The sequence below is a fragment of the Pseudonaja textilis genome, chromosome 2 (assembly GCF_049901715.1).
Source record: "Pseudonaja textilis isolate UNSWEBS1 chromosome 2, rPseTex1.2, whole genome shotgun sequence".
NCBI lineage: Eukaryota > Metazoa > Chordata > Lepidosauria > Squamata > Elapidae > Pseudonaja > Pseudonaja textilis.
Window position 1 is genome coordinate 131,814,354 of NC_141991.1, and position 24,977 is coordinate 131,839,330.

The following is a 24,977-nucleotide window of genomic DNA, read 5'->3' on the forward strand; positions in this document are numbered from 1 at the left end:
CAAATCTAACTGGTGGACTTTTAATGGATCTAATGGAGCATTAGAAGAGAGTTATCAAAATGCGACCAGAGCCATTTTAATCATTCTAAAACCAAACAGGGAAATATGTTAAAGTAAATGCATGCGGGACCTGAAGTATATTTAAAAATTGCATATATTGTAGTAAGGGTTTCATCTAATAAAAATTACCCACTTCCTCGGAGTTCTGCCTGCTTCCCTGTCTATAAATACAATACACACCCCTCTTCCGGAAAAAGAGGGCAGATAAATCAATGAGAAGAAACAAACAAGACTACTACAAGATGGGACGACTTTACTCGTGAATTTACAAGAGCCTTCGGAAAGCAGAGCCACTGTTGTTTCCTGTTCGTTTCAGAATTGACTTTCAACTTTTTTAAAAACAAAACAAAACTCCAGATTCTCAGGGAAGGCGCCGACCTGCAGTTTTAATGGGGGTAGTACCCTGGTGTGCTTTTTTATATTTTTCTTTTACTCCAAATATAGTCCAGTAACGTGGGGGTATACAAGTACCCGAGGAAGACAAGGATCGCCTCTCTCTATCCCTGGAGTGCTGTACATCCCTTGCAGTAATTTAAAATTTATTTTCTTCCACTCGGGAGGGCGTTGCAGCCTCCCAAACGTAAACTTCAAAATCTCCACTTCCTCCCTCCTCCAGCCAGCGGTGCCTGTTGGGAGAAGCCAGCCGTCCTACAAGGCGGCCAGCCCCAAAAGGGGCGTGGCCACCCCGTCCCTTCTCTTTCCTCCGGCGCCTGGAATGTTTGTTAGGTAAACACCGCAGAGTAGAGTTTTTAGCCACGCCTCCTTCGCTCTCCCCTCGCTCACCCTCTCTCTCTCTCTCTCTCTCTGGGCCAATGGAAATGCTGGAGCGGTTTCAAGGCTACTCCCTTGTGTAAGAGAGCCACTGGACTGGTGGTAACAAAATAACAAAAGCGTCGAAGGTTGCAAGAGTAACGGGGCTTCTTTCCCCACACCCCTCACCTCTTCCTCGGCTTCGCTCCCCGCTTTTGGACCCTTATGCACGGCGGAGAGCACGTTTTGGTCCGATTTTGTGGGAGACCCGCCGGGCGGAAGCGAAGCGCAGAAAAGGATCCGGAGCTCGGCTTGTTGTTTATCTGGAGGGAGAGGACTGGAAACCGCCTGTGTCCCATTTCCTCGCGCGCCCGCGCTTCTTCGTGTGGGGTGTGTGTGTTTGTGTGTGTGTGCGCGCGGGAGAGAGAGAGAGTGAGAGAGAGTGGGGTGCCCCCCACCACCACCTTTGCTTCAGCCCTGGATTCTCCATGTTGGACCCGATCTGAGGAGCATCTACACGGCTGCCTTTGCAAAGAGCTTACTCCTCGGCTTTGCAACTGAAGGAGGAGCGGGGCGCGGGCTCCCTTCTCCATCGCGTCCATTCCTTCTCTTGCTTCCTTCCCCCCACCCCCACCCCACTCCTCTCCTCTCCTCCTCCTCGGATATTTCCCTCCTCCGGACTAAAGGATCCCCAGGGTCTGTGGGATTGTTAGATGGAAAGCCGGTCTATCATCACCCAAGTGCAGAGGGACGAAGCCTTGGTCTTTTCAAAACAAGGTAAGGAGGGGAAGTCGAAGTTAGAAACTTGTTTCCTTCCTAGCTGGCCACCCGTCCCGGGGTGGGGGAGCGAAGAGACACCCCCTCCCTCCCCCTTTAAAACAGCCTCGGTTAAACAAAAAAGTGCGCGCGCGGGGTGGTGGTTCACTACACTATTTGCTCCGTGCAAAAATAATAATGGTTATGAAGGAGGAGCTCTGAAGTCCTGGCGTGGGTGGAGGGAGATGGCGTGTTTCTTTTTCTTTTTTTAAGAAAAAACAACCCACCACTTTCCTCCCAAATTGTGGGGAGGGTACGCGCGTTTCTTAAGAGAAAAATAAAGCTGCTTCTCCCCACCCCTTTTCGCGTCCGGATGTATCGCGTAGAGCTGTCAGTCAATCCGTTTCGATTCTTTTTTGGAGGGGGGGGGCAGCGACAGGTCCGTGCGAGATGTCTCCTCCTCTCCCTCCCTCCCCCACCCCCCCCAAAATGTCGAAATCGACCGGGCCCTTTGCGAAGTGGGGCGGGGGTGGGACGGAGGGGCAGAGAAGTGAACTTGGTTTCCCTTGGTTGCCTCCCCTGGGAACGGCCTTGTGTTTTGTTTTTTTCCCCCTCTCGGTTTTCCCCGTTCCCGCGTCTTCCTTCCACCCCCGCTTGGTCCGAGGGAGGGAGGGAGGGAGGCAGGCAGGGGAGAATTTGGGCGCTTCTTGCCTAGACCTCTCGCTCTCTTTCATGAGGAAGGGAGGAAAAAAACTCTGAACGTTTTGTTTTTCATGTCTCTTGTCTCTCCCCCCCTCTCCTCGCTTGTCGCCCTTCCGCGCGTGCGTAGCTAAACAGGCACTTGAACCCTTTCCAAACGTTGCTCTTGAATCGTTCCGGATTTGGAGCGGGTGGGTGGTGGTGGTTTTATTTATTTGTTTGTTTGTTTGTTTATTTATTTATTTGTACCCGCCCTTCAAGTCCCAAATCTTAAAAGTCACATTGGAATCATTTTATTTTATTTTATTTTTGGCCCACCCCAAGTCTTTTCCTTATCGTCTAAAATGAAGAGGAAGCCATTTGCGTTGACATACACAAACAACACACAAATAACAAACACGCAACCCACACATCTCCTTAAATCTTAAAAAAAAAAAAAAGACCGAAAGAGTCGATGACGGCATAGCCATATTCTCCGAGCGACGACTTGCCGTGCTTAGAATATATCCCGAGGAATGTAGTCATAGTACTACGGGGGCTTTTGAGGTTGACAATCCGGATTACATTGACTACGTAGCGAGGAAACGGGGCTACCGAACAGGTTTCCTCCGCATAGTGCAATGCCACCATGTAAATAGATTGGGCGGACGGTGAAATGCCCTGTTAGTAAGTCCTTTGAGACTTGTATTTTCCTAAAACAAACCCTCCACAAAACAAAAACGCTTTCCTCTTTGGAGGTTCGCACAGGATTGGATGGGATGGTTGCGTTTTAATGTTGACACCTATTTATATTGCTTTTCTCCTACCCCCCCCCTTTTTTTTCCGTTAGTGCTGGTGTTTATTCAGCTGATGTTGGCTAACCAGATTTTTCTGCTTCGCTATTGGCCAAAGGGCTCCCCCTCCCCTTGTGTTCTTGACAGAAAGGGTCTTGGGGACAAGCAACGGGGAGGTGGGAAAACTGGACAACTTGTCCTCGTTGGGTGTAGCATAATTACTCTCCAGTTGCAAATCTAGATTAGGTGGAGCTACCTCCCACTCTCTCCCCAGGTAAATGAAAGTAGGGGTTGGTTTTTTTTCCCCCTCCAGTAACCTTGCAGATTTACATGCAGCTAAATATGCAAAAGTTATCCCAGATGCATTTGGGCAGCTCTTCCCAAACTGTTGCCTTCCAGGTGGTTTGCCAACTGTGGGAGTTGCAGTCCTACGCCCTATCAGGATGTCAGGTTAGAGCAGGCTGTTTTTGAGGATTGGGAATACCTGCTCTCTGTTGGGGTGGAGAGGGAATGAAAAATGGAGTTCTATTTCTCCTACCCAGTACAGCTATTCTGAGCCCAGATTATTTTATTCCCAGCTGCTTCTGAATCTTCTGCATTTATGGCGATTTGTGAATAACAATCTAATCATCTAATCATTGATAACATCCCATTATTTTGTCACTGGTCTTAATTAAAGTTTGCCAGGTCAAAAAATTGGATGCTCTGCAGTCTGCAGAGCTGGATGCATTTTGTGAAGGAATCTGAATTTCAGATGTTCCAAAAGAAGGGGTCATCTGTCAAATTCTCTTACAAGCGGAAAGGTTGTGAGGAAAAGGAGGATGGTTGGAAAGTTCTTATTTGCCAAGAACTCAAACCTGAGTAAATGCAGTAGGTGTCAAGAAAAGTAAAAAGGACTGATTTGGAGAGAGCAAAGTAATCTTGTGCATAATGACTAGAGGAAGACCCACAAAGCAATAGGGTCCTTAGAGTAAGATTAAAAGGCTGAAGCGAGGGGGAAATAGCTGGTGTTTTTGGAATAAACAGTCATGCATAAAATTGAATTGGTGCATTTAATGAAATGCTTCATCATATCCCCCCCCCCTTCTTCTCAATGCCTGGAGCAGTTTCATTGCTAGCTCTCCATTTGCCCTACTACACCCCCCCTCCCTTTTTTTTTAGTTGTCTCTTTTCAGGGAAATGGAGGTTTTTGGTGGCAGCCATCCAGAGAAGCTTGGATATGGGAGCCTCTGGTGAACAAACAAGATGCAAATTAAGCTAAGGCCTTAGCAGGGCCTGCCAAAGTACATTTAAGCCCACTAGCGAGTTTCCAAATACTGCAGCTCTCCCCTGTAATTTAACAGGCAGTGTTCTCTGCAATCTTTGTTGATCAAGGAATGTGAATAAAGGCTTGTAGGAGGACTTGTTGATAAAGGCCTTGGGGCAAAGCCTGGGGGCTGGGTGCATTTTGTTAGCAATCTGTATAGGTGGCACCAAATAGAGAATGTAGGTTGTTTTTTAATTGAAAGGATTGGCAGTCAGGTGAAGATTTCTACTCGAGAGAGGATTCTGGATTCTGAACCAAGTCTATTTCGGATGCTGTTTTCTTTTTTACTGAAAGAGAACCAGTTTGGTGGTGTATTTAAGGCATAGGCTGGGGTGGGGGGTGAGTTCTAGTTCTGTCTTAGGCACAAAGTCAGCTGGGTGATTTTGGGTAAATCATTTGCTCTCAGCCCTAAGAATAGGCAATGGCAAACCACTTTTGAAAACCCTTACCAAGAAAAATGCAGGAATCTGGTAGTCTTCAAGAATCAAACACAATTGAATAGAAAAGTTACTGAAATGCACTATAGCAATAGCATTTAGACTTATATATCAATTCACAGTGCTTTACAGCCCTTTCAAAGTGGTTTACAGAGTCAGCCTATTGCCCCCAACAATTTGGGTCCTCATTTTACCCACCTTGGACGGATGAAAGGCTGAGTCGATTTTGCACCTGGTGACATTCGAACTGCCAAATTGCAGGCAGCCTGCAGTCAGCAGAAGTAGGCTGCAGTACTGCTTTTTAACCACTGCACCACCACGGCTCTTCCACTATAAAGTGGTAAATGTTAGTTGTTGTTTTTTTACCAAAAGAGAGCCAGTTTGGTCTAGTGATTAAGGTACCAGGCTAGAAAAGGGGAGCCCATAATTTCTAGTCTCACCTTAGATATGAAAGCCAACCGGGTGACTCTGGGCCAGTCATACTCTCTCAGCCCAATTCACCTTACAGTGCTTGTTGTGGGGAAAATAGGAGGAAGAAGGCATACGTTCACACCCTTGAGATATTTGTAAAAAAATTAAAAATAAGGATGCAAATAAAATAAAATACGCTAGTGTCCAAAGAAAGAGGATCTGTTGGCTGTGTGCTTAGTTTAAAAGTAGAAAAAGTGGTTTTTTTTAAAAAAAAGCACTGAGATTTCTTCTCAACTCTTTCAACGTTAACCAGAAAGAAAGAAGAGAACAAATTGGTAGGTGATTGTTTACAATAGCTGTTCCTCAGTTATGGAATTTCTCTTCGTTAAAGGTCACCTTTAAATTGGATGAATTTAAACTTAAAGCAAGTTGGTGTTGATATTTAGAGACGGGTGTATTTTTGTAGAAGAATTATTTTGTGAAACATTGTGAATTGTTGCAAATAGCTCTGAACTTTAGAGAAAGAAGAGATAGAAATGAAACACAACATTTTATATGAAGAAGCATGTAGATTCTGGAAGGAAAATGATGGCAAGCTTATTTTTATTGACAAGAAAAGCATTACATATCCATAAAAGTTCATCAATGCTGGACAGATTAATAAATGCAAATTTCAGAAATCAGTGGAATCTGAAATGGGGGAAGACAATCCATTCTATACACAATGTATACTAGGTCAGAATGTAGTATTTCAGCTCGTATGATATATGGCACAGCCATTGAATCTTCGGTCTAATGTGAACTTGGCTACAATTTGCCATGGGTCTCCAATCAATACTTACACTCCTCTCCTTTTAGAAGTACATTTTTTGGGATGTGAAGTCGATTTGTCAAATGGAAGGCTGCTGCTGTATATCAGAGTTAGAAACAGGAGATGCCATACATACAAGCTAGAGAGGACAGAAAAAAATGGGTTATATGAAATATATGCACAGAATGCTTTTGGGGGGAAGCAGGGCAAGGGTTTTTTTTTGGGGGGGGCAACAGTTTGTCAGAATTGGCATATTATCAGGATAACCATGAGGGTAAGCAAGCAGGAGGCTTCTCATTGTCCAACATAGTAATATACCAAAGAACAACAAAGGGTCCTTATTGTTCCAAGCATTGCTGGGCTTGTGAGGATCGGTCCAGAGCAAAATCTGTCCCAGTTATTACATACCTTCCTAGTTTTTTAGTATTCTGTATTCTGTTGGAGGGAGAGCGTATGGATCCATTAAATGGGAACCACGGGAGGAGTCGGCTGTTGCCATGAGCTCTTTTGTTCTCCTGTAACAAGGATGTTAAATTTTGTGCAGGAGTTATTAGCACAGACCGATGTAGGAAGCTCTCATGTTTGCAGACAGTAGTTGCTTCTGAGATTGATCTAGGGCGAGTAGATGACGTCATTCAGGTTTTCAGTTTACCTTCCCTTTGCTGGGTTCACATTCTGGAGCTGGGCATCTGTATCTCATGTTCTGTAAACCAAGAACCGCCATTTGGGAGTCCACCCACCTCTGTTCCCAGTAGCATTGGAACAAAGCTAACTTTAATGGGACAGGGTGATTTCTATTTATGAATAGAGACCATGCTCCTTGCGTAGCTTTGCTTTTTGTTGTAGCATCCACAGTTTTTTAAAATTAATATTGAAGACTGAAAATCTTTGGAATTTAGTAGGAATTGGTTTAATTGAGATATCTGTCATCCTTTTTTTTTTAAGATTCTGTCTTTTGTCTCATGGTTTCAAGAATTAAGAGTTGTTTGGATAGAAGTTCTCAAATGGTGGGATACCTCACTGCATGTATGTGTGTAGAAATGTATGAAATGGAGAGAAGAGGATCCCTATAGCAGATGAAGCCAGCAAAGTGCTCTTCCTACACCCCACCCCATAAAGAGAGAGGATTGGTTTCGGAGCCAAACTGCTTTATTTTAATATGTAGAATTAAATGGGAAATGTTTGAACACAGCAGCAAATGTCTTTTTACTGCTTAGCTGCTTTTAGTAGGAGGGCTTTGAGAAATTTTATAAGTTTGTGATAATTATGTTTAAAAAAAGGCAAGTTTGAAAAGTAAAAGAGACAAGTTGGTTTAATTTGTACAGGAATGTTTGGAATGGCATTCCTTTCTGTTTAGGTCATACCATATACAGCTTCCCAAAAAGCAAAGGCATCTCTCAGAGCATGCGTTGAAACAAGCTGAAGATTGCTGCCTAGAATATTCCCTAAAGAACTTTTTCCTGAATTTAATGGGTTTTGTATTTTTTTACAGATGAGTGCAAAGCTTTGACTGGCTTTTTTTTTTAAAAAAAAAAGAAGAATTGAGTACTGCAAGTACTTATTTAAAAAAAAAACTAGTTGAAGAATGCTGTGGGAAACAAACATGTGGGTTAAACATTAGGGATGAATACACACAAGGACTCAGAGATGAATTACTTAAAGTTCCAGGACCTTGTTAGTTTGGGTAAGACTTCCAGAGTTGTCATCCAATTTGAATGTTTAAATGATGGGTTGAAAATCATTAACCACATGATGTGGAATCATATAAACTAGGATTAATTAATGCAGTTCAACTTTTCAATCATTTTTAAAAAATGTCTACCTCCTTGAGAATATAAAACTTTTTCAGTGATACTAATATATTAATAATAGGCCACTGGAACTTTCAGTTAAATTGTATACCTGTGTGAGAGACACAGACATGCACACTCACACATACACTGTTTTTTTATAAACTGGGCGAGGCTGCTAATAAAACCTAGGGACATGTACAAATGGATAATATTAAACATTGCCTTTAATGGGGCAGTTGCTTCATAGCATTGTGATTGTGGTTCTTCACCAATGAAGCTTTTTCCACTGAGTAATTGTGATGAAAGGAGCAGCCTTTATACTCTGCCCCATATTTTAAAGAGGTAGACTAATGCTCAAGCAAAGAGGAGGGTAATTGCCTGATGAGAATTGCTAAATGGATTTCAAGCATCCTCAGACAAAGTTATCGTTGTAGCTCCAAGAAATCCAGTCTTGATTACAGAACATCCCCTTCCAAGAAAATAGTTATACAAAAACTACTTTAAAGAAAATATATTTGATGTCAGCAATGATGTCATGCAAGGACATCTGGTAGCAGAATTTCACATTTGAGCTAGCAGGGGCTAATAGAAGGGACAAGTTCCTTTTTAAAAAATTATAATAATCACAATTCTGAAATTCCCTATAATACATTTGTACCTCAGAGGGAATCCTTCACCCAGAATCTGAATTCTTAAAATCCCCTCACTCAACATTTTAATTAATCTGGAAAACTCCTCTTCTGGCACCATATTTAAATTTTAGGAGATAGCATAGTATGCCTGTCCAATTCTAATTTGAGGTTCTACTTGTTTTTGAAATGTTAACAGGGGTCTCTCGGAAGGTATCCATAATGGATTCAACTTGTTGATGGGGATACTTAGGTATTAGATCAGCCTTCCGCATCTTCACAGAACCTTAGCTTCCAGAACTCTTAGCAATTGACACACTAATAGACAAATACTGGGAGCTGAAGGCCTATATCTCTGGAGGGTGCCCAAGTTGGGAAAGGCTGTTCCAGGAGAGATCCCTGGAAAAGAGACGGGTTGGATCTATGCAGTTGGATATATAGGTAGAACAAGTCTATGGGATGAAATATGGATAGTAACTCATATATTGGCGTATGTTCTTGCCATCAAATTAGTGAGCAATCTTGAAAATAGGTTACAGGTAGTCCTCGACTTACAACAGCTCGTTTAGTGACTTTGAAATTACAGTGGCATTGAAATAAGTGACTGACAGTTTTTCATACTTAGGACAGTTGCAACATCCCATGATCACACAATCAAAATTCAGGTGCTTAGCAACTGACTCATATTTATGGCGGTTGCAGTGTCCTAGGGTCATGCAATCACCTTTTGCAACCGCCTGACAAGCAATATCAATGAAGAAGCCAGATTCACTTAACCCTGTTACTAACTTGACAACTTCAGTGATTCACTTAACAACTGCAGCAAGAAAATTTGTAAAATAGGGCAAAACTTGCTTAACAAATGTTTTGCTTAGCAACAGAAATTTTGGGCTCAATTGTGGTCATAACTCAAGGGCTACCTGTATTAGAATCTAAGCATATGTATACTTGGTTAGTAAAGTATTTGTCAAAGAGTGAGAAAAGTGGTTGCATGGCTTAAATTAAGACCTGGAGAAAGCTGGATTTCCAAACATTATTTTATATTCTTCGTGCATTTCTTTGATATTTTAGCAACCAGATCTAATTCCAGAGGGACTAGAAAGCCAGTATAGAAAGAACCAGAAAAGAAGGGAGGAAGAGGCTCTTCACTAATGCATCCGGTTGCACAATTGTTTGAAATTTAAAACATGCTACAGGAGGAAACTGCAGCTGATAAAAGGAAGGAACAGGTTAAAGCACTCCTGACTCCAGTGTTATATACAAAATTATGTAAGAATTGTATCAAAGTGAACAAGAATCTCCTATCACATTCTTCTCCACTTCAAATCTGCCTTCAGTCTTCAGAAGCACTTGCTTAATGATTGAAAATTATGGATGATACATGTTTTCAACTTGGTCACCAAACGATTTGTCTTGTTTTTTTCTACATAAAGGGGTGTTTTTGCCTGTCATTTTGTTGAAAATCTTGTGCCCTGTCATTTACTAGTACAGGATTTCCTAAATTTGGCAACTTTAAGATCTCTGGTTTTCAACTCCCCAAATTCCTCAGCCAGCATGGCTGGCTGGAGAATTCTAAGAGTCAAACACATCTACAAGTTCATAAGGTTAGGAAACACTGTGATAGAGTCAGAAGTTTGGGGACTCAGCAAGGTTTTTCCCTCCTAAAAATATCACAAAGACATAAAACGTTTTCCTGCCTTCATTTGCCTAAAAGCTATTCTGGTTCCCCACATTGTCTCTTCCTCTGGGGAAGACTCCATAGTGAAACATTCAAGGAAGGGCAATTTCTTAATTTCAGTTGCATCATAAGCTATTTTTCTCACCCCACATTTCCTTCTCTTCCCTTTCATTAATGAATTACGTGATAGTAGTATGCGAAATTACAGGAAGTTTACATCCAGCTATTGCCAGTTAGCACTTAATTCTGTTAGAACCAGCCGATTTAGCTACTAACAGAGAGAAGACATGATCTGTTTCTTACAATCATCTTAGAAAGAGGTAAGGCTGGGCCGGTGCCTTGTTCACCTTGTATCTAGTAGTCCCGAAGGTGCTTTTTTTTGAAAGGCAATCGGACTTTCTTAGATTTTTTTTCTTTGAAAACATTTCGCTTCTCATCCTGAAAGCTGCTGCTGGAGAAGCTTCTTGGATGACAAATGAAACATTTTTCAAAGAAAAAAAAAAGTCCAGTTGCCTTTTGGAAAAACATCTTTGGGACAGTCGTGACCTGGGCAATTGAGAATCCCCATAGATATTTGTATCTAGTAGATACTTCCTTGAAATGCTCAAGCAGGACATGTAATCCTCGAAAGCTGGTCTTGTGGTATGTGCTGCTTTGGAATATGAGGTCTTCGCTTAGCTAATGCATCGGCTTATTTTCCATGCATTAAAATGTCAAAAAGTGCTTTAAGCTTCTGGACTTGTCAAGTTTAAAAAATGCCATGACCAGAAAAGCTTAGAAATAACTCAGCAATAAAAATGTGATTCGAGCAGCTAGGACCTTTCTCTTCTCACCCTGCTCACCCTATATCCACAACCGGAGCTTGAGCATCTGAAAGTTACGTCTAGAAATTCGAGAAGTAGTATACATGAGATTCCTCTTCCCTTCCCCAGCCTGGATCTGCTCAAAAGGAATCTGCTCAAAAGGAAGAAGAGATGACACAGAAAATACTTGTTGACGACGAATCTATGGCAGGAAAGTGAATTTGTCGATTCCTACTAACTTCCGTCAACCCTGAAGCCTATCGTGCCAGCAAAATTCAAGAGGTGTTATTGGGAGGTGGATACCTTAAGTCATGTAATTCAGTAAGGCTGTACTAAGTTGCCTAGTTGTCTTGTCAAGAAACACTTTGAATGGTGGTCAGCTCTTGAGAACTTCATGAACCCATCTGTTTTCTTCTCAACACTACGAAATGGTTGACCCTTTCCTGTTTCTGGGATCCCCATCCTATCCCTCAATCCAAGAAGCTTGGGATTTCCTAATGTCTCTTATTCAGTAATCAGCCAGGATCTGGCATTTGCTGCCACCTGCTTTGGCAGTAAAAATTCTTTATTGGACGGTTTACATAGAATGAATGAGGGAAGTGCAAGACCGACTGCCTATCCGCAGCAGCTGCAGCTTCAGTCTTTTATAGGGTAAACAGGAGATTGAAAGGAAAAGCTTTCGACATCTCGCTGAACCCACCAGAATCCTCAAAGAGGTCGATATTGGGAATACGCACTAACTGCAGAATGGAAACTGTTCAGCTGTTCAGACTTGACAGTGAATTTCTGAGGTTACATCTGTGCAAATAGGAGATGTTGGGGATATTCTCAAGGGACACGGCTTCCTCTGCACATACTGGGAATTTATGGAGGTAATTAGTTGAACAGAGTTTATATCTCATTGGCTGGGTCCATAAAGCCAAAAGTAAGCAGGGCACATTAGAACTAACAGTGTGAACCAAATCATTGAGAATACTCAGTTATTCCCTTTTGTAAGAAGAGTTCTGATTGCATAAAGGATTAGTATTGCAAATTTTTGTTAGTAATCTATATACTATTATTAAGAACATCAGAAAGTGGGAGGCGTGTTTATTTCTTACTGGAGAATTTAATATGTTTCGTTTTCTATACCCACATGCATTTTTTTTTTAAAGTTTCTGAAAGACAAATGACTTTGGTGCCAAAGTACTGTATATTTTTATACTGTAGTTCTGCCTTCCATAAGGGAGGAAATGGCTCCTCATAGTATATTTAATGTGTATCCACATTTCTGGTGTTAGGTTGTATAATGTTATCAGTGCCTGCATTTTGTGGACCCTAGTGCTAGTTTCCCTCTGAGGATATGTCTTTCTCGGTTTATGTGCAGCATTAGAAAATGCACCAAAGGAGTAGTGCACCGGGCAATCTCAAACCAGGCATAATAAGCTAGTTAGATGCCATAGTATTCTTTTCTGTATGTGTTGACAAACCTGGAAGTTGCAATCTTATTATCATTGTGTGATGGTTTCCATTTTCAATATTACCGTTAGTTCCTCTGAAGAGTTCAGTTTTATCAGGACAAACACTTTGAGTAGCAGGTAGGAAGGACAATCTGCTGCTAAAGGAAGCTGTTGATTCTGTTGCATCTGTAAGTTTTTCTTCTTTCCTTTGAAATACGTATAAACCTCTATTCTCAAAATGCAATGCAGTATTGCCACAGAACCATGGAAGACTTGTCACAGGAGTTGGAACAATCCCCAGATGCATGGTTGTAGGATTGCTCAAAACTGTGTGGTTGGTGCTAAAACATTTGCTTCTGGGCATCTTTTTAAGAGAGAGATGCTTGAGTTATGGTTCTTCTACCCATCACATTGCATGTGTTTTGCTGTATTAGGTTGCCGGGGGTGGGGGAAAGGCCAATGAGAAGCTGCCAGGATACAATTCCATTGCTCTTACAAAGCCTCTGAATTAGCTATCTCGTCATTTTTCATCCCTTGCTCTGAAAACAACCTTAATCGCTTCGTACAGAAAACAAAACAACATATCCTTTTTATAATCACGGCCAACCCTTTTATCATAATTATTTCCACAGCTATTTCCAAGTTGTCCTCCTAAAGCCAGGAGGTGGTCTTATCCCACTCTAGTTGAACTGCTGACACATATCATCGCGAACGGGCATAAGGCTCATTTTAGCTTTCATTTTCTGATTCCTGCTCCTCCTATTGTAACAGGCATTTGAAAGAAATAGAAATAGATTTGAAACTATGCTGCAGAAATATGTCCGTAGCCATTCCAATTCCCGAATTTGCTCCTTGCAATTGAAAAAGATAACTTACGTTCCTTCAAAGGCTTAGGCTTTGGCAGATCTCCAAGTTCCTCCTCAGAAGCTAGTAATTGATGCTAGACTAAGATGGCTGAAGGAAAGGATTGACCGCCAGCAGGGTTGAAAACAACCTTCTCATGATCCAGAGAGGAGCAGTTCTGTCCTTTATGCTTCCTGACATAACTGGTTGTTACCAGCAGTAGGGAAGTCATTATCTTCTCTCATCTCTATGGAGTGATGAGCTGTAGAAAGCTTCAGCCTTACAACTGGCATTAAAATCATAGCTGTAACGTTACTAAAATGGAAGCAGTCTTCTGAAAGTGCAGCTGCCTATACATGTAATAAAGTGCAGCTGTGAGCGCTCTGAAGAAGATGATGGAGAATTTCTCCTTTTCCCTCATTGCAGAACCACGAAGGATTGGCTTCCTCTGAAATCCGTGCAGAGATCAGACAGTTCTGAGATGTGTCAAATAGGCGTCTGCATATAAAATACGAGGCGAAGTCAGGAAAAGATGAAGCAAAGGGGGCAGATGCATCACTAAAATGTTGTCTGCCTTGGAGTCTTCTATCTCTGATTGCTGGTATTGGACATTGGCCAAGATATGAAAGAACCTTTTACCTGTGCAAGCAGCCTGTTTGTGAACAACCTCTGCAAAAATCTAATTAATGAGCCTGGTGGAGCATGGAGCGTGGAACAAGGAAATTGGTTTGAGCTACTGGTAGGATTAATGCACTGTCTTCTGCCATAGTTTATTGGAGAAGCCAATAAACAACAGGGATTAATGGACAAGCTAATGGACATTCTAAGTCATGGCCTACAAAATGTAGTAACTATGCACGCTCTAAAGATGTGAAGAACTCTGTGGTCCAGTAACAGCAGCTAGTGTCTCGCAACGGCTTCAAAAAACAGTGGACAAGGATCAGAGACATTTCAGTCTTATCTGTTAAGGGAGGCATCAATATTCATCGGGGGAGGGGTTTTCTGAAAAAGGGGAGCAATCATTTCATAGAAAAATCACCTTAATGAACTCACAAATAAACGTGGGCTGAGGTATACTAAGATTCTGTAACCTAACTTTTCCCCCCTTGGCATTATAAACCTGATTAGTGAGACTGTGTGAATCTGGTTTTCTTAATTATGCTCAGTGGTTAGGAACTTGACAAGATCAAGTTCTGGACCTAGCCTAGAATTATGTCCCATTCCAGAATAATCACTCTTGACATCAGAATAGTCTATCACCTGGCCATCAAATTTTACACACAAAATGGTTCACATGATATTAAACAACCAAACAAACCTACCATGAATGGATGCATCCATTCTTCTCTCAATCCAAGCTACCTAATGGAGTTGTTATTTTAGGTTGATATCTTGAAAGTTACTGTAATCGGAGAAGGAACTACTATGTATGTTTCCTTCAGCTCCTGGAGAAAAGATGAGGGAGACTATATTAAATAAAAAACATAATTTCTGGATTCATCTGAAGCTGGGAAATGATTATTCAGTTCTGAAACATGGTTTAGAATTTGGCTTGGTTCACTGCTGGTAACCATAACTTCTCTCCAAAATGATGGTTAATTACAGCTTTCCCAACTTAATTGGACTTGTGCAAAATGAGGGTCCAAAGATTGAATACAGTTGATTGCTGTATATCTTGAGTTAAGAAACAAAAAAAAAATATAATTGTCCAAAAGGGGATTAGCTGTAGCCCCCATAATATGTCAAATTTTCCTTAGAGGTGGGGCTTCTAATCTCTTTTGTGGTTGGGTAACTGAGGTGCTCTCTTAGTTCATTTGATTTTGCTTAAGGCAATGGAACATTTAAATGCAGATCTGGCAATGTGGCACTGGGACATTAACAATTGGTCTTTAAGGAATTTGTCCTTGTGTTGTGCAATGGTTTGATAACAGTAAGAAAAGATAAGTCTTTATCTTCTGCGCTGATGATTGAGTTGGATTGTCTTAACATATTGAAAGTACAGGATTGCAGGAATGGTTTCTCTAGAATGTACTCTTTTCTTTGAAGAATTCTCCTTGTAGCAGACTGTACTAACAGGTCTTCCTTGATTGCGCTCCTTCAGGAACTAGCACATATAACTTATATAGTCTCCAGCAAGTCTGCCCATTGGCAGTACTGGCTGGGATGGTGACAGTTGTAGTTTAACATAGCTAAATGATGCCAGATTGGGACAGCTGGTATAGGCTGTGTCTAGCATATATGCCTATTTCTTCCTGCAGACTTTAAAATGGTTCTTGCTGTTTTGTCGATGATCCGGGGGACACTTTTCCCCCAAGAGACTGCAACCTGTGATTTGGGATGATCCAGGAAACAAAAAGTTTTAAAATATGCATCCTTGTATTTTCCATCATCCCTCACCCCATTCTGCTGAAATAAGAGGAACTGGCAGCAAGAAGGAAATCTCTGAAGCTTTCAGGCAAGCTGCTATAGCGGGTCTTTATTAAGGTTGCTTTGTTTTGTCTTCTTGGTTGTGATTGGACATTGTTACTGTTTTATTGGGCTCATTGTTTAGCAGCAGAGTAGATATTTTGTCTGCCTAAGAACAAATATCTCCAGTCACCTCTTCTTGTTATTGTTGTTATAAATAATTTTATTAAAACTTTAAATACAAGGTTGTAAAATGATACAGAATCAGGAAGAAAAAGAAAGAAATCCCAAGACAGGGCTAAAAAGCAAGAAATAAAGAATACAAAGAAGTACCCTGTTTCTCCAACAATACGGCCTCCCCTAATAGGAAGTCCCAGCATGTTTTATAGACATGAAATGAAATTAAGCCCCTCCCCCAAATTAAAACATGCAAGATGGGGGGAATGGTGGTGGGGGCTTGCCGTTAGGAAGTACTTTTGTTGCATACCCGGATATGGTGCTGCCTGCGTTGACCCCAATATGAACTGCCCCACCAATGCTGAGGTCAACATCCAACCCATCGCTGCCCGCCTGCCCAAAGATGCAAGGGGGGGAATTAAGTCATCCCCGAAAAGATGGCCTAGCCATTTTTTCGGGGCTCAAAAAAAAAAAAAAGACCTGGCCTTATTATATGAGAAACATGGTAGTAGCTTTTTTTTTTTTTTACAGCAGTATAAATATAAATTTACTCTTTACTTTTTTTCTAAAATTACATCATTTCTTCCTTCTATAATTTATCCTGTCTAATCATGAAAACCATAAATCATAAGTTCATTTTTTTTTTCATTTTACACAAAAAATGCGTAAAGCAGTCAGCCATAAACATAGATATTGTCTTCTCTAATCAAACAAATCAGTTTGGTCGCCTCTGCAAGTGTTATCTTCACCAACCATTGCTCCATTGTGGGGATTGCCAAGTCTTTCCATCTTTGTGCATTCATTCAATAATCTTGCTACTGCTGTCAACAAAGCTCCCCCAGTCTCAATTTAAAATGGAAATTACAGGATATTACTTTCAAAGATCTTCCGAGAGAGCCATTAGGAAGTTTATTTCGGACAGAGTGGATCTAAAATGGAATTGAAGGTCCAGGGACCCTCCTGTCTGGAAGATGTACACACACAGGTCTCTGATGAGTTTTCTGATAAGTCTTTGCAGTGTTTTCTTGTTGATTTTTCTCTTCCTCTTCTTTTCAGCTCTTTGCAAGGTGTGTATGCTGGCTGAAGCAGAGTCAGAGTTCACCAGTTAGAGCTACCAATGTTGTTTCCCACTAAGGGTACCTGCAAAATGAAGATGGTTTGATGCAGTTGTATGGACTTCACCCAGGAGCAACTGGTGTCTCCATGCATAGAAACTAGCTAGGTGTGCACAAACAGATAAGGGGCTCTTATTTACATAACTTGTTTTCAAATCTTTTGATAAAGTTGCTGGATATGCTTATTTTGGGTTCAGCTGCTTAGCAGAATGCACAGCAAGCATCATAGCACTAAATTCTGACCTATGTATTTTTGATATCATTGCTGCTGGTGGTAGTTGCTCCACAACACACGTCTAGATATCTCATGCAAGTAGGTAAGTCATGATGTTTGGATTATGATGTCACATTTGTTTTGTCATTACACATACACACCCACATACAATGAAAGAGAGAGAGATACTGTGATGCCCACAGCATATTTCATGAAAATATTTTGGAGCTTGAAATTTTTTTTTGCCCATATAACCTGGAGAGGGTTACATTTTTTTTGTCCATATAACCTGGAAAGGGAAAAATGACTAGAATGAAGGCAAAGTGAATGTAGAGCCAAGGGAATACATATGAAGGGCATTGAGTTGAAGAAGATCATAGCTATGAAATGAGAAATTCTCCACAATGACTTTGTAGCTTTCTTTGGAATTGGCCAGAAAGGATAGCCATTTCATCATGCAAAAACCACATTCCAATTTCCAGCCCTGGAATTTCTTCCATATAGGTGCTGACCAAGTCTGCTTTTTTTTTTTCTTTCCAAGATAGACATTGGATATAGAGCAGCTCAAAATAGTCAGAGTTTATACTGTGTGTTTTGTCTGATGCTTTTTGATTTCCAACCGAGCAGGGTTAATACATGGCAACTGTGTACAAAGATAGTATTCTGAGGAATTCTGGAATGTTCTGTTCCTCTTATCAGCCATGCTGATCCACCCATTCTGGGGTGGTTCCAAAGTTTTCCAGAACCAAATAATTCATTGTGATTGTGTTCCAGCTGAATTAGTAAGATCTGTAAAAGGAAACGGAACAATCTGGTGTTTCCTAGAACAATAGATTTTGCACATTCTTCTTATTTGGGTGGAAGACAACCAAGGAATCCCCTAACTATAGACTAACTAGGGAAGTTCGGGAAAAAACCCCGACTTTCAAAAGACATTTTATTATTAAATGTAATATTAAATAACATTAATGAGATAAATGCCAAGTTATTGTAAATTTACATGGTCATGTATTTAACCTAGGCTAGCCTACTTCTAACCTGTGCTATATAAGAATAAAATACTGGTGATGTGGAAGAGGTTTCTGTAGCTCTCTAGAAGGAAGATGGGGATGTTATAAAATTATTTGGATGTTTTTGCATTTGTTTCAAGGAACGCCCTAAACAAGTTTAACAAGTGCTTGACAATTAGGTAGAATAGTGCCTGCATATTTCTCCATTTAGCTTCATCCTTTCAGAGCTTTTTTCAGCCTGATACCCATCTGATGTATTTAACTATAGTTAGCATTCAGGATGTGGAGGATATGGGAGGTGATTCTCAGTTTGATGAGAACACTAGAAGCCATTTCCAAAGCAATCACTGGGGAAAACCTTCCTCACTTACATTACTGTATAAGAGCCAAGCTTCCCTGCTTTTACATTGAACATGTGTAGGCTTTCACCAGAAACATGCCTTTTTAATTCTGCCTATACATATCTTACATGAAAGTAGAGTCCCTGTGTGGTTACTAACCTTCCTGATTGTAATAATCAGAGTTTTGAGAAACTTTGGAGAAACCCTTTCTGCCTGGGTTGCTATAGAAGCCTGATAGAAATCATATATTTGGAGAACAGTTAGGTTGGATGAATCCACGCTAATGTTGCCCCTGGCTGAAATTATATATTAATGCTGACTTTCCTATTAATCCCATCCAGGAATGTCTCCTTCCTCCTTCCCTATGACAGTCTAGACAAAAATAAGAAAAGATGTCAAAAGTAGGGGGGAGGGCAGCAATCTTATTCAAGACTTACTATCTTACTTTGTTTTTTAAAAAATAAGGTGATTGTGCCATCCTAATAAGGAAGATTCCCTACATCAGCAGCCCCCAAATGTTTGGGCACCAGGGACTGGTTCCATGGGGAAAAAAATGGTTCCATGGACTGGGAGGGGCCTGGCATTCATGTGCTACCTAGATCCTGTGCATGTGCAGATGAAGCTTCCCTCACTTGCATGACCCGGTTCCTAATGGGCTGCAGTCTGGAGATTGGTGACCCCTGCCCTACATGAATTCCCTAGATGGGGAAAAAAAACCATTTGCAAGGTGGATTAAAGGTAAAAAAAAAAAAGCTAACCTTAAATCAATTTCTCTCATCAAATCCCTTCCATATATTTTTCCATAGAAGGAAAGAGGGAGGGAAGGAAGGAAACCTTAATATGAATAATGCATTTGGTGCTGAATTTGGTTGTAGCCATGTGTGCAGAGGCAAAGAATACATCTGACCAAGTTTGATGTTTTATTTTTCTATATTTAAAAATAATGGTTCTGGTCCCAGCTGCAATAAGTAATGGTTTCTTGGCAAAACAGCTTTCAGAAAGGCCTCTGGAGCTGATTTTAAAACCTCCTGCAGAAAATAAGAGTTTTGTTACCAAAGATACCTTACTTAAAACAGACCTTCCAATTAATACATTAGGAACATGGGGATAACTTTTATGCAAATATTCTCCATGGTAGGAGGGAGAACTGGAGAATGACGTAAGTGCTAATTCTTGAGAACAGAACTTCCTTTCTGAAGGAAATAGTTATATGTGTTTTCACCAAGTTGTCTTGGAAGGCTATGCTGGCAATAGGGGAAAGTTCAGCTGTGGGCAAGCAGAACATATACCAGCAAAACCCCTGTTGTCTTCTTGTTCTCCACCTTCAGATCCACACAACAATCCATCAAGTCTCATTCTCTGCTATATGGAGATATAGAAAATCAAACTTGTCTATTGCAGTCAAAGTCTTTGTAACTTGGGTCAAATAGCATATTTGTTCAAGATTAAATCCAAGATGGCTGCTGTTTACATCAACCCTGTGACTTGAATTTCAAGAGTACAAGAAGTCCATATGAAATTTGTTACAGCTGAACCTTTTCAGATATAAGGGCTAATTTCAAGTGGGATGTGGAATTTTTCTTCCATTGGAAGTTTGAGATACATCAAGATTGGGTTTTGGTCTCCAGGCCTGTAAATGGTGCAGAGTTTATATGTACTGAGCCCATTTTCATTGTCCCCCAAACCCTCTAAGATCTGTCTTAAGAAAGCAATAGTAACACCCTTGCTGCTGGATCTAACTTCCTAGTCTAGCCTACAACCTAAAATTCTTTGGTGGTCTCTCATCCAAGTATTAATTGATCCAACTCTGTTATATGGGCGGGCACTGTGCTGACATCTGCAACTCTTTTAAACATAATCTGCAGAGGAAAAATCAGTTTGAATGTAATTTGGCTTGCCCCAAAGGAAATCTATGGGGTGTTTTCATCTCCTTACCTTTTCAATGTCTCTATCTTTCCCTCACCGTTTCCTTTATTTTTAGAGAGTTTGAAACATCGTGTACTGACTTCAGAAAGAACAGCCAACCCCAACCCCCCTTTTAAACAATTAACATTCTTTCCAAGTTAATGGTTTATATGTTTTCAGATTTTTTTCCCCAATACACAGTAACAAAAACATTACGGTACTGCTGTGTACATAAACATCTACATTGTTATTTTACAATTAGTTGCATTTTTTAATAATAAAGAACATATGGAAGATAATTTTTTCAGACAGTTTTTCACTTCAGAGAGAAGCAGAACTTAAGTTGAACTAGGCCTGTTTCAATTGACGCTTGCAGCGTGAAATCGTAGCTTGGATTTCTAGTGACTAAGGTGCGATATTCCCAAGTGTTGATAGTAGTATTATTAAACCTAATAGCAATTTTATTTTCTCTGGACAAAAGTGCAGTTTCCCCTGACATGGCTTGGATACTTCAGTGGAACATTCCTGTAAGGATATTGACATTTTATCTGTCAGAAAGCAGGATAAGAATGGAAAATTTGATTGCGCTGGAAAATGGGACAGTGGCCCTTTCAACAGCACAGATCAAAGGACTCACGTCTTTTGAGTTTGTTTGCTGTTCAGCCTAGAGCCACCTTCCCCAGGCCGATGTCTTTCAGAGGCTGGAGTTGACAACTCCCACTCTTTCAGGCCTACTGGCTTGGGATATGAAAGTTGTAATTGCTTGCATCTGGATGTCAGGCTGGCCTGGCCTCATTTTGGAATCCGTGCAATAGCTTTTACCACCCCTGTTGGTAAAATAGCTGCTGTGTTTGTCAATGTACCAGTTTCAGGTGTGTCCCTCATTAATATTTTGCAGCAATATGCTCTTAATATCAAGCCTGCAATTTGCCAGAAGAAAGGATGGTTTGTTTTAAGTGAGTGATCGTGAATCTTTTAATTCATTTACATTGCATTAAATCCCTTCTCTCTTTCCCTCTCCCCCGCCCAAAGAATTTTCAAAGCCACTCGCTTTTAGCAATCGTGAATCCCAGATTATTGGGGATTGAGGGCCAAAATCGTTAAAAATGCCAGACAAGGATTGGGAAATGCTTATATTCTTATTGTAAATTATTCTCAATTTTCTATAAAAGGACAATCTTGAAATATATTGTATGCAAGTATTCCTTGAATTACAACCACAGTTAAAACCCATAATTTTCATAGCTAAGCAAGAGCTGTTAAGTGAGTTTTGCCCCATTTTACAACCTTTCTTGCCACAATTATTAAGTGAATCGTCACAGTTGTTAAGCTGGTAACACCGTCGTTAAATGAATCTGGCTTCCTCATTGACTTTACTTGTCAGAAGGTTGCAAAAAATGATCACACATCCCTAGAACACGTCATAAATACATGCCAGTTGCCAAGTGTCCAAATTTGGGTCACGTGACCATGGGGATCTTGCAATGGTCGTAAGTGTGGAAAATGGTCATATAAGTCACTTTTTTGCTGTTGTAACTTGGAATGGGTCACTAAATGAACAGTTACAAGTCAAGGACTGCTTGTCATCTGTGGTGATTTCTTAAAGTTTTGGGATTGAGCAGGTTTCTCGTCTTTTTCCTATTTTCCAATGTGCAGTTCAGATGACCGTCTGAAATGAAAATGTGAATGCCTGTTTCCCTTTATTCAGATATCTGAGGAGCGCTTGGACTATAGTGTTCACACACCATGCGTAGGTGGAATTCATGTCACTTAACTGAAATTTATTTGAATATCTTAAAACCATATCTGAAAACAAAGCCATAGTTTGCTTTAAGACTTTTTTTCTCAAATTGCAGGTGCTTGCCAGTTGTGTTCTAAATTTTATGTATACCTGGATTTAAGATGACACTAGACTTGGTCACCCCAATAATTTCAGCGCAAACCAAGCTTTCTGCTGTGTTGGATTTCAATTGCTAGCTGTATGTTAAGGATATTAGTTGTTGGTTGAACACTTCTGGAGGCCACTGGATAGGGGAAAACTCATAAAACACCATGGTACCTCTTTATGCCTCTTTCAAGTCATGATTGAAGGGTGACAATTTCAAGTGCAGGGATAGTGGCCTCCAACATGCTGAATTGCCATCAGAATGGCGCTTCAGGTGATTAATGCTGCAAGTTGTCTGAACAAATTACATGCCTTCTTTGGGCAAATAATTTTTGGTATGTCTGCTTTAGAAAATATATATATATATATACATCTTATACAAGTGGAGAGAGAGAGAGAGAGAGAGAGAGAGAGAGAGAGAGAGAGAAAAGAAAGAAAGAAAAATTCATTCATTTATTCATTGGAAAGAGCTGACAAACTGGTGAAATCCAGCGATGCCTAAATAGCAATCTGAAGCCAGACTCCATGTATGGATCCAAATAATTCACAATGTCATCACTTGGATATGTAATTGGGTCTGAATATATGCTTTTGGAGAGAGGAAATCAAACGTATGAAATAGACTATCTAAACAGAAATCCAGTTTCAACCGGCTGAAAATTAGATGGGTAAGAAAAGCTGTTGTAATAGCTGCTGCTTTATGCGAGTTAAAAGCCAAAGACAGCATCTTATTAGCAATGATATTTGATAAGGGTGTGCAGTGCCACTTCTGTTACGATCAATGTGGTAAGACCTGGCTTTTAGCGTGTGGGTCACCTTCTCTCAGGGGATTTGTGCGGCAGAAGTCAGGAGATGCAGGTTTTGACTCTATCTTTTGGGCTGGTTCTTTCCTGTAGGCCCAACCCACCTCCCAGTGTTGTTGCAATAGGAAAAAATGGGGAAGAGGGAACCCTTGTACTATAGTAGTCCTCAGTCTGTGATCATGATTGAGCCTAGAATTACAATTGTAAGTCATGCCAGTTGTTAAGCCGATCATCACATGATTGACCCAATTTTATATACATTTTTGTGATGGTTGTTAAGTGAATACCATGATCATTAAGCCAACCCATTGCCCACTTGTTGGCAGTCTCAAGTCCTCTCCTTGTCCAGACAGGAATGATAAAAAAACTGTTCTACTTGCTAACTTCATTCTGTCACAGTCATCAGCCTTTCCCTTCAATGCTGTGAACATTCTGATTTAGTGACCAGTTGGGATCAGCAACTCAGTCATTAAGCAAAGTATTCACTAAGTGAAACCATAACTCTGCTTACAATCAGTTTTGAGTTTTCCTTTTGCTTTTATAGACCTGTGAAATGTGAGGATTGATTGTAAAGTTTATTTTCCATCACCATAACTGAAAATGGTTACTAAATGAGGCAGTTGCTAAACAAGGACTAATTGTATTCCAAGACTGAGAAACGGTATGGAAGCAGTTGGACTTACCATGTTTCCTGCAGTTACAACAGCACAGGGCAGAATATTGAATGTGGAGAATATTGAATTGTAGAGTGGAAAACAGTACAGTCAATATAACTAGATATTACTTGAACTACAAGGGAAATATTTACACATTAATGGTATCCCAGATTTGAGGTTTTCTTCTGTGTAAAGCAGGGGTGTCAAACACACATCATGGCGTTGTGACATGACATATCATGACTTTCCCCCCCTTTGGTAAACCGGGCATGGCCAACATGTGATGCATCCAGCCTGCGGGCCACAAGTTTGAAAGCCCTGGGGTAAAGGATGTATAAGATCAACCTATGTGATTTTCATTACAGTAAAATTGTAATGGCCAGCTAGCTGTCAGCATATACTATTCTTTAAAAAAGTCAAGCAGACTTTTTACTGGTTACTACCAGCCTAGCAGTTCGAAAGCATGTAAAAATGCAAGTAGAAAAATAGGGACCACTTTGGTGGGAAATTAACAGCGTTCCGTGCACCTTCGGTGTTTAGTCATGCCGGTCACATGGCCATGGAGACGTCTTTGGACAGCATTGGCTCTTCGGCTTTGTAACAGAGATGAGCACCACTCCCTATACCCGGAAACAACTAGCATGTATGTGTGAGGAGAACCTTTACCTTTACTACTAGAATGAGAGACTACTAGGAATTCTAGGGCTTTAAGCTAAAGAGAAAAGTTAAGAAGAAGAAGTCACAGCCTGTTTCCTTATTATTGCCACGAAGTCACCACCTTGGGCTTCCACCATCATGGGCATCCAAGGGACAAGTTTGAGACAATCCTTTGGATGAGGTGAGGATGAATTCCTTCATAGCACTGGCATGGTCGAAGTGGGTTGACCATTGGAATCAACTATAATCCAGCATGGATGTAGCTCAGCAACCATGTAAAACTCTTGGATAGGTTAGCTCTGAATATCAAGTGAACACATGGCGGTCCAAGGCCATTTTTTAACACGCAAGTTCATGGTGCTCCTTTGAACCAACCTGTTCTAAGCTGTGCCCTTCTTTGTGGTATCTTCTTTCCGTTGCAGAGATTCAGTGCGCTGTGGGTCTGACTGGGAGGAGACAACTTCTGTTCTAAATAGATTTTGATTACTTCTGTGTTTGAACAGGGTTCACAAATCTGCATAAAGCATGAAGTCTGCCACTTCGGCACTGTAAACTCTTGCTTCCTCTCCTCCTCAGGAGGTAGGCGAGAAAGGGTTTGTTATGTCTAGGATGTACTGCTT

At 40.8% G+C, this 24,977-nt stretch overlaps 1 protein-coding gene across 2 annotated transcripts in view; it reads left to right on the forward strand.

Annotated features, from left to right (window-relative positions):
* Window positions 1–921: 921 nt before the first annotated feature.
* CTDSP2 (CTD small phosphatase 2) overlaps window positions 922–24,977 on the forward strand; it is a 47,997-nt gene continuing 23,941 nt past the window's right edge. Inside the window, exon 1 of one of the 2 annotated variants that reach the window (XM_026714823.2) lies at window positions 922–1,587. In XM_026714823.2, coding sequence (XP_026570608.1) covers window positions 1,524–1,587 — 64 coding nt within the window. In that variant the 5' untranslated portion in view covers window positions 922–1,523. The remainder of the gene's footprint in view (window positions 1,588–24,977) is intronic. The other variant, XM_026714824.2, reaches the window with a different exon arrangement.